The following is an 18,110-nucleotide window of genomic DNA, read 5'->3' as shown; positions in this document are numbered from 1 at the left end:
CTTGCCTTCTTCTCTTCCTTTCTGCCCAGCACACCAACTGGAATTAATTTTCTCTAAAGAGAGACAAATGTGTCTGTAAATCACCCTCCTCAAGGCATGAAAAAAATGTACTTCAAAAGGAAACAAGCTGTGTTTAATTCCCATAATTAACTTTCTTTATAAGTGTTATCCTTTCCAAGCCAGAAACTATTAGCCAGACTGCTCTTGTTCCTGAGGCGCAGTCGCACTGTGGAGTCCTCCTCAGCAGCCTCAAGAAGCCCTCAGCAGCCAGAGCAAAATGGCCCTCGCTGGAAGGCAGGCAGGCACCACAGCAAGGCTGAGGGCATTGCCCACTGTGCTCCAAGCATGTGGCTCTGTGGATCACTCCAGGCATGGAGGCAGTGGGGACAATGGATGACCACTGTCACATGGCATGGTGTAAGGTTAGCACTGGGCCTCTCTTCATTGGCAGAAAAGGACAGATTCTCTCTGCACAGTTTTTGGTCCATGGTTAACTTGAAGACCAAATACATGAAAAACTCTGAAGTTAATTAAACACTACTTACAAGCTCAGTGGGATACTTTATTTTCATCTTTCTGGCTTGAGTCCTGTTAGGAGCATAGTGTCCAAGAACTTTCATTGCTATCACTACCATCTATTGGGGTGAGGCGGCAGAGCCCCTAGCCATGTTTGCTTAATTGGTGTCATTGCATATTAAAAACAGTGCTTCCTCAGAGGCTCCTAGATGGTATTTCCCTTGAGTGTCTTTTCATGTCCCTTTCATTGCCCTGTCACCCTGCCATATATCCTAGGCATAGGGTCCCTTCATTTCCTGGGTCTTCCTGGGCCTAACTGCCAACCTTTAGCCTTCCCTTCTTGGCTATCTTGTGCTGAAGCTTATTTCTCTATGTCTCTTCCATTCCTGCCATGACTGTTCTGTTCTCATCTCCCACTGAGACGTATTAGTCTCTGTCCATTAGAAAATACCTGGTAAGTGAGGCCCAACACTACCAATGTGTTTGTAGTTGAGCAGAAAGCAATCTCCTACTCATGGAAAGATGTTAGTAGTAGGGAAGTTATAAGCCATGACATGCAATTATATGGGTGGCATCTAATTCTGGGTGGGAGAACTATACTAGCAATAGGTCTGTAACCATCCTGTGTAGGCTTTCATCATTGACCTGCTAGTTTAGGCTTGCTTTCACAGTCAGGGCAGGTGGTGGCCAGAAGCCACCACTACTTCAAAAACATGTAGGTCATGTCTTGTTTTTCTAGATTTCTTGTGAGAATATTTATTTAGATTGGCTCACACAGCAGGCATTTTACTAGGCTATGCATTACCTCAGTTAATCCTCACAGCCACTTTATGAAGCACCTACTATCATTACAATCTATGTCTTAGAGGTGAGGTCCCTGAGGCCTAGAGACATTAGATGTGGCTCAGCAAAGCCTCCCAGCCAGAAAGTAGGGGAGCCATAACTGGAAGCTGTGGGCCTGAAAACTGTAGTGCAGGAAAGAGAAGCAAGTTATGGTCCTATTGGGAAGATGCTCTCTGAAACTGGGCCTGCTCCTTAAAACACATTGTCACTTTCTTCTTACCAAGCAGATTTTCCTTACATGGAAGGGAATAAGACATCCCTATTCATTTTTCCTGAAGTTCTTCAGGGTTATGATCTTATACAAACAGAAAAAAAGCTTTCTAGCGCCTTTGAATGTTTCTGTCCTTTTGGTCAGGTCTTGGTTTTAATCATAAAGACTTGACTTTGATCATAAACTTTTACAGAGCGAATGGAAGTTTCAAGTGATGTAAAGACTTGAGATCCTTGGAATGCTATTATTTCTCAAGGCTTGGGACTTGCGGAATTTTATTAGATAGCATTCAAGCTGTTTTAACTCTTGAGCCCATGACAAATGTCTATTTTCAATTATGTCTGTCTGCACTTGCCAATATTTTCTTTTAGAATTGAAAACGGATTTGTGACTGTCTAATGAGTTTAACATTATTTTAAAAAATCAAGGTTTGCACTGTAACCTGAAAAACTGAACAAGGGTGTAAGGAAATGTTTGCAAGCTGGGCCTCCAGCGTATGGGAGAGCTCATCCAAATCAAACCAATACATGCTTATTGCATCTTCAGTTCCATGGAGAAGAATATGAGTAAATCAAAAGTCATCATGGGCATTTTTTTTGCAGTGAACTAACTGAGCAGTGTGGAGCCCTCAGTAGGACCCCATTAGATGAGGTATCTCGGCTGGGGCAGGACACGCTAACTTAAATCTATTATGCAGCTGCAACCTTTTGATTTCTATCTACAGAGCGCAACAAAGGGCTCAGTTTGTTGACTATGGCTCAGAGTGTTCAAACTCTATTTAAAAGTCAAATTAACTCCAGTCTCCATTAAACAAAAAAGTTTATTCATCTGGCCGAGTCACCTGGCTCCGAGCTGCATTTCTCTAAATTGGCACCCAGGTCAGCATAAGAGGGACAAGGATGTCTCTTTTTCACTTACAGTTGCCACAATGGATTTTTTAAAAAGCATATTCTCAACACTAAAAGACAATGTATCATTTGGAAAGCAGCATGTACCTTTGAATGAATTTATGTGACTAAAAGTTGGCTATATATCAAAATCTTGCTGTGTTTATGTCTTTTGCAAGTTTCTTTTTAAGCTCATATTCAAGAGAGAGATGTTTTGATAAAATCATATTCTTGTTAGAAGCATTTTTTTTTTTAAACTGCAGCAATGTGGTCTCGAAACTCGATGACACATGGTCTAGAAATGTCTAGGAAGTTGTAGAGATTACCACAACAGCTTTCCTCATTCATTAATTTTCTGAACTGGCCATGGAAAGGCCATACTTCTCTCGGTGAAAATAATGGTACTGAATGAAGTAAGATTCTGTCTAGCCCAGGGCTGGGTGAGGTCAAATTGGCCCTAGCCTAATCCTTGGCTCCTGCTACTCATTACACTCAGGGTTTTCACCTGTTTTTGTGGTTTTCTTTATGCTTTTAATTTTGAAGACATTAAAATTATCTTTTTCCCTCTGATCCACTAGCATGAATAGTGATAGTTCCGCCATAATCTGGAAAGAATCAGAAGAGGAGGCATGTATGCCACTCGCCCTAGAAGAGCAGCCCACTTCCTTTGTTTCTCCTGATGTAGAGGAGGCATTCCTGCTGGCCCAGTCAGGAATTTTATGAGGCCTCTTTCCCGTGAGCAGCTGGGCAAGTCAGGGCAGAGCAGGGCAAGGGGCTCAGAGAGGCCCTCAGGGTCCTCAGCACTGTTGCTGATGTTGCAATCGACCCTTCTCCACCTTTCTGGTAGAACGAGGGCCTAACTCTGGATGGGAAAATGCCCTGTCCTAGGTGCATCTTTTCCAAAACCATTGCTCATGGTCACTGATAAAGTCCTACGTGTTGTGAGATAAAGTCCTGCGTGTTGTGAGATGTATGTACACCTAGAAGCAAAGCAGAGTTGGAGTACAACAGTGCCTATTTTTTCCTACTAAATTTCAGTAAGAAATTTAGCTGACTGAGAATAGCTTAAACAATAGTAACTGCGAACATATGTGAAATTTCTGTAAAAGGACATTGTTTCCATTGTAATATTATTCTCTGCTGTTTTTTTTTTCCTTCTGGAGGAGTGGGTTGATGCTTGACATTAGATACGGAATCTTTTTCATCCCTGAAGAGTAGCTGGGTGGCAAGAGAATAGTAAGTCAGCAATGACTGCTGTTGAAACATGTAGGAAGGGAGAAATTCAAATGGAATACACAATTACAAGTTTCTTTAAGTCTAATTTCATTGTACTTTTACACATCTGGATAATTAACCGAGCATTACATTCTCTCTAGACTATTTTTACAAGTACAATATGCTCTTCACGTGATTTCCATCAGGCCCTTCCGAATATTTAAGCACTCAGGAAGATTGCAGAGCAAGATTCGAAAGTACTATGCCGCTATGATGTTGAGACCTTTTTCTCATGGGGGAAATAAAAGATTGAGAGCCGGGTTCTGAAATCTTTCCAATGTTGTAGGAAAATTGAAGGTTTATTGCTTCTTTAAACTTAGAAAACGCAAGTGTGCACAAACACACGTTGATACTCTGTTTCTTTTTGGTGGTGGTGTGCTCCAATATGGTCATCATGGGAAAAATGAACCAAACAAGAGCAATGCTGGACCTGGCAGCTCAAAGCTCCTCTAAATATTAGAAAGGAATAATAAGGGGAGATTAAGCTCTGGATGTGTCAATCGGTGGCTTTCGGACTGTTGTGTTTATCTGGCTAAGTTCTTTATTAGAAAGTCAGTGCCAAAGTCTAAAATAAAGTGTCAGATAGTTTCTGGCTGCACTTTTCCTCTTTCCTTTTATAATTGCTTTGATGTTGCTCTGAGCTTTTATGGGGCCAGATCTGATCTGATGTTGGGGGTTAGTGCTAACTCACAGACGTTGCTGACCAGCTGCTGCCCACATTGGTGTGCACCCTGGGAAGGCCGGAGAAGCTAGCTGCAGGACTGAGAGCGCCCACTGTGGTTACTGTTGGCAGCATGATGAGCAGGACTCAGAACAAGAGGAGCAAGCGTTCTGAAAAGTACAAGGTTGCAGGGCCAAGCCCAAGGGACCACAGAGGCCACTACTAATTTATAAGACAGTTACATCTAACTCCCCCCCCCACATGGCGTTCTAGTCTATTTTAAATATATTCAGAGAGAAGACTAGGTTAAATAAAATATACCTGACTTATTACCTAATTGCCATTTGAAGTACTTGTGGTGATCAGAGGTTGTTAAATTGAGAAACAAAGAATTCAAAAAGAATAAGCCTAGTTTTTCAAATGAAAAGAAAGACATCTTAACAAGGAAGGTGAAAATTGAAATTTTGTTATAATGTTTCTCCGTCTGTTTTTCAAAACATAATCCCATAATTGCCTGCTGTGTGACAGTTTGAGCCACTCATCCAATGAAATGATTAATGAAAAAGGCAGTGGAGGATTTGTCACACTGACACAGAGCAAGGAAGTGTGTGATAGTCACTAGAAGCAGAAAAGGGAGGTAAGTGTCATCACCATCAGGTTAGCAGGTGTGGAATATTGGAGAGTCTGTGTTTGCAAGTGATTAGAGAATTAGTCACCTCACAGTCTTGTTTTTCATATATGGTCAGCCTAGCAAGGAAGGAATAGTTATAACTAAGATTGGGTACCAGTAAGGGGAGAGGGAGGTCACTGGTGCATTCCTGAACCGTTGACTGAATGTGGTGTGAAAAAGGAGGGTTTTGTAGATGGAATTCGTGCTAGGCACATGACTAAAATACACAGACCTGCTTGTTTTCGTGATTGTAACATACAGGAAAATGTTAACTGTGAACAGACTCAGATTAAATTATGTGACACAGCTTGAATCATAGTAGATGCTCAAAACTCAGGTGTGTGTTCCTTTGTAATTTCCTGCTTGGTCATAGCCCAGATTCACATGATGGTCCCAGGGAGAAGGGGCCAAAAAATTGTGAATGCTTTAGGTTAAATTTCTATCACTATCTGCATAGTGATTTAAGGTGTATGTCTTTCCATCTCAGAAGGAATGAAGACTGGTGTTTCATTGCTAGACCTAACTCTAACAAAACCTGATAAGTAGTACCACTGAAAAGCAAACTTCCAGCATTTGCATTAATTTCCCAAAAAATGGAAATAATAAATAAATAGGTAAATCACTTATCAGTAATGTTTTTATGTAACTACATTGTATTAGGCAATGTATACACTGTGGAAATAGTAATTTATGCATTGGTAGGACTTGCGCCATCACATTTGAGAAGAGGTTCCAATGATGTGGTTTTAAAGGACACAGTAGCTTTACAAGGGCAAATATTGAGCCTTATTCATTTCATAACTTCTCAAACATTTAGCATTAATGGATTTGACAAAAGAATTGTCCGATAAGCCATTGTTAAATACTGTATAGTATGTCTTTACCAGTGAATTTCTCAAAGAAATGTGTTTTTTTTTGTATGTTACAGAAATCTTATTTGAAATATGTCCACTTATTGCCACTAACAAGAAAATATACCACAGTTATGCAAAAAATCAAGTTTTCGATGCAATAGCACAGCTTTATAGTTAAACGTACTTATAAGTGTGCATGAAGGAACTGCTTTGACTCTACGCTTTGTGTTACAATGTATTATTGTGTAGGATGACTGCATCAATGAAGAGCTTGCATATAAACAGTGTCCTTTCATTAATTTGAAAGGAGATTAAATTTTGGAGGGGGAATAGGGTATGGTCTGGCTCCATCTCTTAACGTGTCTGAGTCCTGATGCGCCATCTTAAAATTGCATGGTGGTGTCTCCAGAAGGTGGCTACGGCATGGATTAACCAAGACCTTCCAGGGGTTCCCAACCTTTGAACCACAGAGTCCTGGAAACAGTGCAAAGGTGCTGTGCATTTGGAGCTACCCACACGAGGGTGATAGTCTATCTTGAATTTACATGCACATTTTGAAATTGAAATTTGTTGGAGAATGATAAGAACCAAGAGCAAAGTGAAGGAGAGAAGGGAAATATAAAAATAGGGAAGAAGGAATATGAAGTTTCCGATAGAGTGGCCAAGGAAAGGAGCTCTTAGATGGGCTCATTACAGGATATGAGGAAGTGGCTATGTGGATATCTGCAGAGAGAGTGTTCCAGTGAGGGAGCAGCTAATGCAAAAGCCTGATGGGTCTGCTTGGAATATGGAAGGTAGGGTTTGGAAGCCAGGAGGGTGAGAGAGGAATGAGCAGGAGGGCTGTAGTGAGTGGAGAGGATGAATGTGGCTCCCCTCAGCCTTGTGCCCCCCAAAAGCTCTTAGCTTCTAGGCTCACATGGATGGGAAGTCACTAAGACATTTGAACAAAGAAGTGGCTGCAGCAGGGTGGTAGAGTGGGGTATGAGGAGATCCACACTGTGGAGCCATTCTGAGAGAAGAATGTTGGCCAGCTCAGCTGGTGGGCTCTTGTGGGGCTGCAAAAGAGAAATGGGTATAAGGAATCGATGGCAAGAGCTTTACCTGGGAAATCTGAACAAGTTAACATTTATTGAAGAGGAGGCTGTAGGAAAGCTTGGGAACTGGGAGCTTCATTTCTAACACAGGACATGGGAGATGCTACCAAGGCAGGTTTTTATGGAAAGAAATACAAAATTGTTTAAAATATATAACTGGGTCAATTGTAGTACTTTTTTCAGCATTGTCTAAAGGGAAAGGTATTATCATGTTTGTTCGGTGAAAGGATTTCTACAAAATATTTGGACCTTGGAAAAGGATCCCTTGCTGGGAATAGATTAGAAATAGAAATAAATTCAAATGAGAATTTCAGTGGCCCATAAATGTTAGCTTCCATTTATCCTTCTATTCCTTTAAAAATATGTTGATTTCAAAATTTATATCATTCTATAGATTTTGAAGGGTTAGGTTTAGATGAGATTTTTTTTTCTCTTTAATGAAGCATGAAGATTCTCTAAGGAAGTTCTGTAGAACAAAGCCCAACAGATGTGAGAATTGTGTATGCTATCATACATCATTTTATTTTGGAAGGAAATTCGAACGGTGACTTTCGTTGCATGTTTGTTATTTCTGGTGTACATAAGCTGTGACATATATGTCACTTGGTGCTGTCGGGTGTGGCAAAAGAGGGGAGAGATAAAACTCTTTGTTGAAGGCATCAGAGGACATCACATATGGAAGCATCGCCACATCGCTGTTGCTCTGATTAGCCTAAGCTCACTTACTTGAGCTACCTTCAGGCTGTGATCGCCTGTGCTAACTCGCATCCTTCTCAGTCTTACGCAGGGAAATACGTGCCAGCCATCGCCCACTATATCCACTCTCTCAACCCTGTTCGGGAGTTCAAGATCCACCTGAAAGGAATCGCTCTTGGAGACGCATATTCTGACCCTGAGTCGGTGGGTGTCTTGAAGTTTCTTTTCGTTTTGTCTCTTAGAGATATTAGACCCTTTCTGGTCAGGTAGACACTTCTTACCTTATAGGCCTAACAATTATCAGGTGACTTTATGATGTAAGTCTTCAACTTTTTACTTTGTTTCAGTGTGTCATCCTTTTATGACAGCACCTTGCCTTCAAGTGCAAAAGAGTACACTGTGTGTGTGTGTGTGTGTGTGTGTGTGTGTATCTGCATGCACACAGGTGTATACTTGTGTGGGTTGCTTTTTTTGTGGATGCCTGTGTATATCTGTGTGTATAATTATCTTAGTTGGTCAATTTCTGCACAAGGTTGACAATTACTGAGTTATTTCATAAAGCAAATGGATTTTTCAAAGCTCCATCTTTTTCTCTCTCTCTCTAGCATTTGTGTGTGTCTCTTTTGTCTTCAGATTGTTGGGGGCTATGCAACATTCCTGTACGAAATTGGCTTGTTGGATGAGCAGCAGAAAAAGTACTTCCAGAAGCAGAGTGATGAATGCGTAAGACACATCAAGGAGCAGAACTGGCTAAAGGCCTTTGAAGTGAGTTCTGGGGCCCGGGGCTGCCCTTGAGCAATTAAAACCAGCTGAGGAGAGGAGGGGCCTGTAGAAGCGCGCGGTGCTCTAGCATTTTTGAATGAGAGAAGGAATATCTGGCCTGCTGTCTCGGATCGGGGGAGAGGTCTCAGATCAGGCTGTGGATGCATAAAAAAGAAAAGAACTGTCTGCATTTCTTTGCATTTACTTTGGCTGTGTTTTTAACCTGCAATCATTGGAGTGTTCAGCTAACTACGCCTTTCATTAACTGTTCAGATGTCTTTAAAAGCTGTGTAGAACCTAAAGGTACTCCAGACGTGGGGAATCAGAAGAGAGGCCCCCTGGGAAGCGGATGCACCAAGGATGCCCTAATCCTTTTGGAAGGGTTATGCCCACAAATAGGGGTTCAACTGGAGAAGTGACTGCAGTAGGCAGCAAATGTCGCATGCTCCTGTGTGCTGCAAAGATTATGAAGTGTGACAATTTGAAATATTTATAAAGAGCTATTGGTATTTGTGAATGTTGTTTCATTGCTGTCTGAAAATTAAACCAGAGGATCTGATAATATGGTTATATTTTCACCTTTTGGTCCTCTCTTTTGGTTATATAAAATAAAAAAGCATACTAAATGCTAGGATACAGAGAGTTGAATTTTTGGTTCAGTGCAGACAAAAGCCATACTTACACAATCTTCCTTGCTATGTTTATTAAAGAGTCGCTCTGTTTGACATATTGGTAAATAAAGCAAGGACTAAATTTTGAAGACTTTAATCTGCTTGTCATTAGGCACATACTGTCCCAGCATATGTACCTGCAGTCATTATAGTTATTTAGGCAGAAGCCAGATGGTAACTGATCTTCTGGTTCAGTTCAAAATAGCAGAAGGACAAACTGAGGGAGAAAGGGGTAGCTTAAGGTTATCCTTCATTCACAAGCATGCTTCATTTTTGAGGACACTGCCTGAAATTCCTCAAGGCAGAAGCAGCCCTTGCTCTGAGTTCTAATGGCAGCCAACTTGGCCAATGGTCAAGAGAGGGAAGTCCCTGCCCTCCCTAGAGTCCCATGGGTCCTCCCCTGTGTCAGGACACCAGATGTAGCTGCTGCATGCAGATTCAAGCTTTCTTTGGCTATTGTAAATGTTGAGAGAGAGAGAGAGAGAGAGAGAGAGAGAGAGAGAGAGAGAGAGAGAGAGATCTTAGAGGTGCCATATAGAGTTGTGCTTCCACTCACAATGGCATTATTTTCAAGATTGATTTTTAGGGGCTGGCCAAATATCTCAGAGGATTAAAGCACCTGCAAGCAGGTGCAGGGGCTGGGAGTTCGATCCCCAGGCCTGCCATGCCAGCCCCGCTGCCAGGGCACGCTGAAATAGTGATTGAGACTGAGCGTGGTGGTGTGTGCCTGTAATCCTAGCTCTTGGGAGGCTGTAAGCAGGAGAATCACTATGAGTCTGATCTAGTAGTGAGATCCTGAACACTTTGTAGAACCTTCCCTAAAATACAGAAGAAGAAAAAAAAGATTGGTTTTAGATGATCTACTGTTGGAGTCAGAGATCGAGATAAAGTGTGAATCTTTAGAATCAATGCCAAATTTTATGAGTTATGACAGCAGTATGCAAACGAGATATTTAATGGCCTTTTAAAGAAGCATATGGAGATCAAGCAGTGTCTGGAGGAAGAGTATTTGAGAAATTCAGTAGTGTGAAGAAGGTAGGGTGGTGCATAACCCACTGGGTTGGGAGGACTATTGAAAAGATTGAGTCCTTTACACACAGTAAGAACATAGCCCTGGAGATCAAATGGACTCTCTTCCAAACCAGATTCACTAGCAAAACGAACAAAAACCAACAACAAAACTAAAAGACTTAAAGAGTTGAGGTGTCTTCCTGATCATTGTTCTAATACCTTGAATGATGAAGTTAACATAAAAATCCTTTGATTTTTCAAGGAAAATGGGGAGAATAATAGCACAGTAAACATGAGGGTGAAGTATGTGTGTAGTCTGCAGAAGGACTCCAGGAAATCCTGAAATCAGAGAGAACACAGACTCTAGAATCTTGAGCCTCAATGACACCTGTTTGATGCTTTGATTTTGAAACATTCTTGCATTAATTAAGAAGCAGTACTTCACAGGTGGAAGAGGCTTTAGAGATGGAGAATGATTCACACAGGTGTGCATATTTTGCTTTGAGGTTGTGGGGACCCATGGGTTGTAATTAATTGCCAAAAGACATAGCAATGGGTGGTGGCGGGCTGTGGCTAGAATCATTCCTTCCAATCCCATTCTAGCATTTCTCCTGCGGCAGCATTCAAACATTCTATAAAATATCCTGTTATGTCTTAGAGGTCTTGTAAGGTACAGAAGAGCAGATTCATGGTCATGTTGTCTCTTCCTTTCTGTGACAGTGTTGTGGAGTAGCGTTCTGTCTGGGAGATGAGTTATATCCAGGAAGTGGACTTCATGAGCTTGGACTGTCCACTTTATTTGTTTGACAGCAGATGATGTTTTATTCTTTCTGAAAGCAAATCCATTCTTTCAATTATTTGTTTATTTATTTACTTACTTATTTATATCTTTTTAAGACATGGTTTCGCTATGCTGTTCAGGCTGGCCTTAAGCCCACTTTGTAGCCCAGAATGACCTCGAACTTGCAGTGATCCTCTTGTCTCGGCCTCTGAGTGCTGGGATTGCAGGTGTGCGCCATCACACTCGACCTCAAATCCATTCTTCTCAACCTTATTTTAGACTTCCATGGTACAGAAGATAAAACTCCTAAAGATGAGTTCCAAAAATGCTAGATACATTAAAGATAGCTATTGGCCTATAGTATCCCCTCTGGGTGGGCAAGTTAGAAAAAGATAGACACTTGACTGGGGCTACAGACCGTGGGTTCAGTTTAACAAGCAGATACTTCCCTTGGGAGGATAAAGGGTGAGCCCTCCTCCAGAGCCAGGCCCTCAGCTTGGTCAGCAGAAGTCTGGCTGCTTCACCACTGCAACCTCCCTCCCCTACGTGTTCCTTTCCAACCTGCTGCTCTTGCAACCTCATCATCATCTCCAGCTCCTCAGGTCTCCGCTAATGTACACCCATGGTCTCACCTTCCTGACCTTGAAGACCCTCACCCCTCCTCCACCTCCTCTGGCTGCACCATAATCCTGGTTAAACGCACCTTGCTGCCACTCCCTCCCTGATGCACACAGGCCTGCTGCCGCCTCGCATGCCCTGCTGACCATGACATAGTCCGTAGATAAGGCCCACTAACTCCCAGCCTCTGCATTTAGGCCCACATCCTCCATCCTCTCTCATGCTATGGGTGAGTGGTCTCTGATACAGTTTAAAGCACCCCTTTCCACGAGGCTCCTTCCCACCATAATGGCTCTGCTGTGTCTTCCTCCTGGAATGCTTGTCCCCTGGTTGTCTATATGACTTGCTTCCTTCTATCCACTCCCTGCAGAATAGAACAATGGAAGAATGAAAATATTCTGGTGACATGAAGTGATAAATATCACTCCCCTGATATTTTCCTTTTTCTTCCCTCTCTTCCAACCTAGGTATTGGATAATCTGTTAGCTGGTGACCTAAGCAGTGAGCCCTCTTTCTTCCAGAATGTGACAGGATGTACCAATTACTACAACCTTTTACAGTGCACGGTAATGACGACATTTAAAAAACCATGGTGATGTTGGTTTAAAACATTTGGCAAAACTAAGCTCTCTTTAATTTGGGAAATATTATAGCTGAATTTTTAAACAAAATTAAATTCACTTTGTTTTTCTAATTTTTCGTTTGTTTTTTTAAAGAGAATAAAAATAGTAAAAAAAAAAAAACATTAGAAGTGATGTAGAATTTTACTAAGCAAGCGATAAGAATTCAACAATGGTTGCTATACTGAATATTGTTGTGTTCAAATTAGTTGTTCAGATTACCATATCTAAACATGCAAAACTAGTCAAAATATTATAAAAAATGAAAAGGAAAGGAAAAAAGAAGAGCATTAACTGCTCCTTTCAATAGACCCGCAGAAATCAGCAGACTAATTATGCAAGCCATCTCTTGTGTCTATACATAGATATTTCTTTTTCCCTCCTTTTTTCTTTCTTTTCTCCTTTCCCTCATTCCAGTTGTTCCTTCCCTTTTACAGTTTCTTTCGCTTTCAAGGTATCTGCTATACCTTTCAGATTTTATTTACTCTTTTGTGTTCTTACACTAGTGAGATAACATGATGTTTACACACACATCTGATTTATAGCAAACAAATGTGTCCAAAGCGCAGAGCTGGGTGTGCTCCATTGACCCGTAGGATCTGGTTTCCGCTGATGCTGCGCACGTCATCATCTGCTCATCGAGAGTGTGATTTTCCAGCTAAGGCAGGAGAATTTCTGGGGAACCAGGCTCACCCCTGCCCTCCCCTAGAAGCTTGCCACGTGGAGGAGGGGACCTTCATAAAGCAGGGGCAGGCTGGGCCTGCAGGCCTGGGTGATCAGGACCCAATTTCAAGCCTGCTTAGTTGTGCCTTACAAATGCCCACATTCATTGTTCTGTACTCAAGATGGCTTGGATGATCAAAGCTGCCACCACCGCATTTATGAAAATATTTGCTTTGTCTTTTAACTTGAGAGTTTTGGTGCATTTAGTATGGCCTTCACTTCAAACCTTCTGGAATATTTCTTAAAGTATTCAAGTAGTTTCTTTCATAAAAGTAGGCCAAAGTTGCTGTCTTTTATGTAGAACTAATCAAATAAGAGAAAAGGAACCAAAGCTGGGTTTGGATTTGCATAATCTTTGTCTAGTGCATTTGATAATACATTCAGTTTTTAAAATTGCCTCATTCACGAACTATTTGTAAATATAATCAATTCCAGTGGAATTTGCCAGCTCTGTGGTTTTGGATTAAGATTCTATCAAGAGCACACCACATGTTAAGAAAAAGAGAAACTAAACTTGCACTTGAATTTTTCTCTGTGTAATATAGTCACAGTTTTTCTGTGAGATATATTCACAGTGAACAATAATTGTTGATGAAGTACATTGTTGAATTCAGACCCTCACAGTTAATATGTTCTTTTGATACTTAAAGGTTTTTTTAAATAAACATTTATTCCTTTTTCATTCTGGCATAATGATTATTGCAAAGATCTTTATGCAATGTGATTTTTACGGAGAAATTTCTTTTGTCACATCCCTTTCATAAAGTATCATGTTGGTACAGCTGATGTATTTCTTCCCTTTAAGTTATAGTCATCTGAGGCTGGAGAGATAGCTCAGAGGCATAAGCACCTACCTGGCAAGCACAGGGACCCAAGTTCAATCCCCAGCCCCACATGCCATGCAGTCTCGGCCCCAGATGCACCATCTCAGCCCTGGATGCAGGTTCCCACCATGGGGCCCCAGAACTGGGCATGGAAGTACATGCCTGGAATCCCAGTACTCGGGAGGTTGAGCGAGGAGGATCTCTATGAGATTTTGAGACCAGCCTAGAGGCTACAAAAGTGAGCATAAGGATAGCCTGAACTGCATAGTGAGACCCTCTCTCTCTCAAAAAAAAAAAAAAAAAAAAAAAAATAGTCACCTGATATTTTGCATGGCTTTAATAATCAGCAGAACATAGAAAAGAAATGTTTGACTTTGAATCCATCATCCATCCCAGGCCCCTTGACTTTGCAATACAGCTACTAACAAGGAGCCACCAATTGGGATAATCTCCTCTTTTCCCAATCCCTACTTCTGAGGGATTTTCTAATTATAGTCACGAAAGATTAGCTTGCCAAAGCTTAGCTTCTCCACAGGAAAGTTGGTATTTGCAAACTGGAATTGGTGGCAAGAATATCAGCCCATTCAGATTTGTAGTGAAAGGATCTCACTTCATTCACCTCAGCATCTCCCAGCTAAAGGTTCAGGAATGCGGGCAGTAGCTATGTCCTACCTCACATACAGTGTTACATGTTATGGGAAATGTGCAGGTTTTCCCAACACAGAATTGTGTTCCCTGATGTATTTCTGACATGCTCTCTGCTAGGATCCTGAGGATCAAAGCTACTATGAAAAATTTTTGTCACTCCCAGAAGTGAGACAAGCTATCCATGTGGGAAACCACACCTTCAGTGATGGAACTGAAGTGGAGAAGTACTTGCGGGAAGATACAGTGCAGTCAGTGAAGCCCTGGCTCGCTGAAATCATGAACAACTACAAGGTAAGCTAGTTATTTTCATCACTGTCTATATAAGGAAATTCTCATATTTCCCAGAGCAAAGATGATTTTCCTTGATTTTAATTTCACTCCTGCCTTCTTTAACAAAATTTGTACATTTCCTACAAACATAAGTAACATCTTTGACTTCATTAGATGAAAGATTTTGTTATTTTTATTTTTAATTAAACCATTTCTAATAAGTCTTTACAATGAAATTCATGGTAGCAGGCTGGCGAAATAACTCAGCAGACTAAGCTCCTGCCTAGGCAAGCACAGGGACTGGGGTTTAATCCCTGGCACCTCATGCCGTGCCAGCCCTGCCCCTTGGTATGCTGAGTAGGCCGCCAATACTGGGCCAGTGAGATACTTCAGTGGACTAAGCACCTGCTTAAGCAAGCTCAGGAACCAGGGTTTGATCCCTGGCACCATATGCAGTGCTGGCCCCACCCCCAGGCCACTGAGCCAGCCACCAAGACCAGGTATGGTGTTTCATATCTGTAATCCCAGTGCTGGGGAGGCCAAAAACAGGAGGATCACTGCAAGTCTGAGCTGTGTAGTGAGACCCTGTACCAAATACATGAAAGAAAGAAAGAAAAAAAGAAAGAGAGAAAGAAAGAAAGAAAAAGAAAGAAAGAAAGAAAGAAAGAAAGAAAGAAAGAAAGAAAGAAAGAAAGAAAAAGAAATTCATGGTGCCACTTGCCAGCTCTCACTGTGAAACACCAAGACAACTGAACAGAAGAAATGACTGGCATGAACGAGAGCCAGTTTCCCCTTAGTGTTTGCTTTATGATATGCACTGCAATGAAATCAACTGCTTGCTCCAGAAATTCCCTTTGCCTAGTAAGTACATGCTCCCTTTGCTCAGCAACGGCTGTTTCTGTCCCTAAACATAACACACGCTGCTGGGCTGTTGCTGTCTGAGAACTTGCCATGCTGGGTGCATCAGGTCAGGCACTGAGTCATTTGTTTGGGGTGTCCTGCCTGATTTGCTGCTGAAGATATCAGTGGAAGTGAAATCACAGGAATTAGCCCTGCAGCCCAGGTAGGGGAGCCAGGGGGCCTAGAACTTTCCCACCTTGGTGAGGACAGACAGCGGCCAGGAGGAAGCGACAGGAGCCAAGGCAACCAGTGTAGCATGATTTCTGTCCCAACCACTGTTCCTTGAGTCCCTCCTCTCATCCTCCAGGATTGTTATCTTTTGTCCTAGGGGCATCTGTAGGACGCCTTGAAGGATAAATATACTAGTGACAGAGGACACTGGGTGGAGCTTCCTCCCTTCCTCTGGCATAAGCAAGTGTAATACTTGGAATGAATAAGGAAACAGGGAAGACAGTAATCCATAAAGTAACTTTGAATGAGTCAGAAGATAAGGTATCTTTTCCTTAAAATGCTGTATTTCCCACTGTCAGAAATTATCCAGGCTTGGGACCGGGGAGATGGCTCAGGACTTGACCTCTTTAACAAAGGTATTAAACACATTCGTAAATGTCCCACCCCTTCGATTTAATTTTCTCAAAGTCCCGGCCTCTTAATACAGAGTCAGGTGTCAACATGTGCCTTTGAGGGGTGTGTGTGTGTACATAGTCAAGCTCCAGCACCTACCAGAATAAATTCCAGTGGAATCAGAATAGTTTTTAGACTTAACTCTGAATTAGTCTTCAGAAAAGGAGAATAATTGAGTGGTACAGAGAAGCCATGCTTCCACAAAGAAAAGAGAACAAAAGGTCCAGTGACGTCTGAATGCAGACCCAGCAGAGGCTGGGGCTGACCCAGGTACGTGCTCACTGGTGCAGCTAGCGCTGCCCTTTGACAGTGATTAGCTTGGCTTGTCTGTTATTTATGGCAAACCTCAGTGTAAACATTACAAAACCGGAACAACTTAGGTTGGCTTATGACACTGGTACCCTTAAGGTCGTATTTATGTGAGACTCAGTTCTAATTTGTCTGAGAGTATCGGGCCTGTTTCTATTCATCGGGACACACAAGTCTATTCCCAGTACTTGTGTGTTATGTTAGCCACTGAGGATATCTTTGGCTTTGTGAAGAATGCCTTCTGATGGGAGGATGTTTGCATGCTGGTTCTGCAAAAACATTAATTTCTGTGTAAACCACTTGAAAACATCCTGTCTTGCAGTGATCTATGCGAGATGTATACTCAAGTCATTTTCTTTTCAGTAATTTCAGGTGTTTGAGGGCTTTCCTGACATGTCCTGGCACATTAAAAAAATAACTGGAATGAGAAATAATCTGTTGGATCATTTGTCTTCTTTATAATTAAATCAGTTTAAAATTTCATTAAGTTTTGGAGTTGTCAACTAAAGGAACATGATGTCACTCATGTTTTCACATCACACATGTTGGGTTAGAGCTCTGTTTCCGGTGCTCACTGCCTGTGGTCTTTTGTGACAGAACATGTTTTAGCTTCGATAGGTGTAACATAGGAATAAAAATGGGACTTAAAATGTGAGTTCTGATAAGGTTTAAGTGAGATTGTTTATGTAAAACATGAAAATATGGATGAATGGGTGGGCAGATGGATGGATGTGCATATAAAATTTTTTAAAAGTGTGGTGACCCAGGCGTAGTGGTGCACACCTATAGAACCAGCACTCTGGAAAACTAAGGCAGGAGGATCACAAGTTTAAGTTTTGCTTGGGCAACTTTGTAGGAACCTATTTTGCAATAAGACATTTTAAAAGGGCTGAGGATGTAACTCAGTGCTTGACCGCCCCTGGTTTGATTCCTAGTGCTGAAGAAGAAAGTACTTAGTGGTTAGAAAGTGCTTGTGAATATGACTTATTGCTAAAAACGTTCAACAAGTTTTAGCAAAAATCTCTAAGATCTTGCTACCATAAAAGTTACAGAAGAAACCTCGATAAAGAGAAAAACAAAAAGGTTTAACAGGTCACTAGTTTGTTGTCAAGAATGTAAGGAATTTAGAAGTCTCCACTTTGTCCTAACAGCAATAAAAAAAAAATTGAAGAAAAAAAAAAGCTCTTCTTGAATTCAGGCAAAAAAAATTGAGGTCACAGGGAAAACCACCACCTCCCAAATTGGAAAGCCAGATATGAATACAGAGAGGCTGGCTGACCAGAGCTGAAAGCCAGGAGTAAAAACTCTACAGAGCCAGAGCTGAGGTGGGAACACCAGGATTGTAATGGAGGAATTACTAGGCTCAAAGTAGTGAAATCTGAGAGTTTACAACCTCAGGAGGACCTAGTAATAGAGAGGAGGGCTCTGTACTTTTGTCCATTTTGCCTCCAGGAGGTCAGCCTGGTTCTCATAGTGAATATTGGAGGAAAATTCTCTCCACGCTCCTGCAAGAGGAAGGGAGAAGTAGACACTGTGAAGTGCGTCAGAGCATTCTACCTTAGCAATGTCTGGTAGCAGGAGAAAGTGTTTTCTAAGAGCATAGCCTACAGGAGTTTTCTCAGAGCCTACCAACCCCAGGTGG

The 18,110-nt window shown here is 41.7% G+C and overlaps 1 protein-coding gene across 4 annotated transcripts in view; it reads left to right on the top strand.

Moving 5' to 3' along the window:
* The window catches only part of Cpvl (carboxypeptidase, vitellogenic like), a 178,602-nt gene that overhangs the window by 109,963 nt on the left and 50,529 nt on the right, over positions 1–18,110 (top strand). For all 4 annotated transcript variants that reach the window (XM_023709882.1, XM_023709881.1, XM_023709880.1 and 1 more), the window contains 4 exons: positions 7,789–7,911; positions 8,341–8,472; positions 12,018–12,116; positions 14,483–14,656. In XM_023709882.1, the coding sequence (XP_023565650.1) occupies positions 7,789–7,911; positions 8,341–8,472; positions 12,018–12,116; positions 14,483–14,656 (528 nt within the window). The remainder of the gene's footprint in view (positions 1–7,788; positions 7,912–8,340; positions 8,473–12,017; positions 12,117–14,482; positions 14,657–18,110) is intronic.

Source organism: Octodon degus, unplaced genomic scaffold (assembly GCF_000260255.1).
Source record: "Octodon degus isolate 3935 unplaced genomic scaffold, OctDeg1.0 scaffold00015, whole genome shotgun sequence".
NCBI classification, from domain to species: domain Eukaryota; kingdom Metazoa; phylum Chordata; class Mammalia; order Rodentia; family Octodontidae; genus Octodon; species Octodon degus.
Note: the sequence above shows the minus strand (reverse complement) of the source record. Positions and strands in the feature narration are given on the sequence as shown.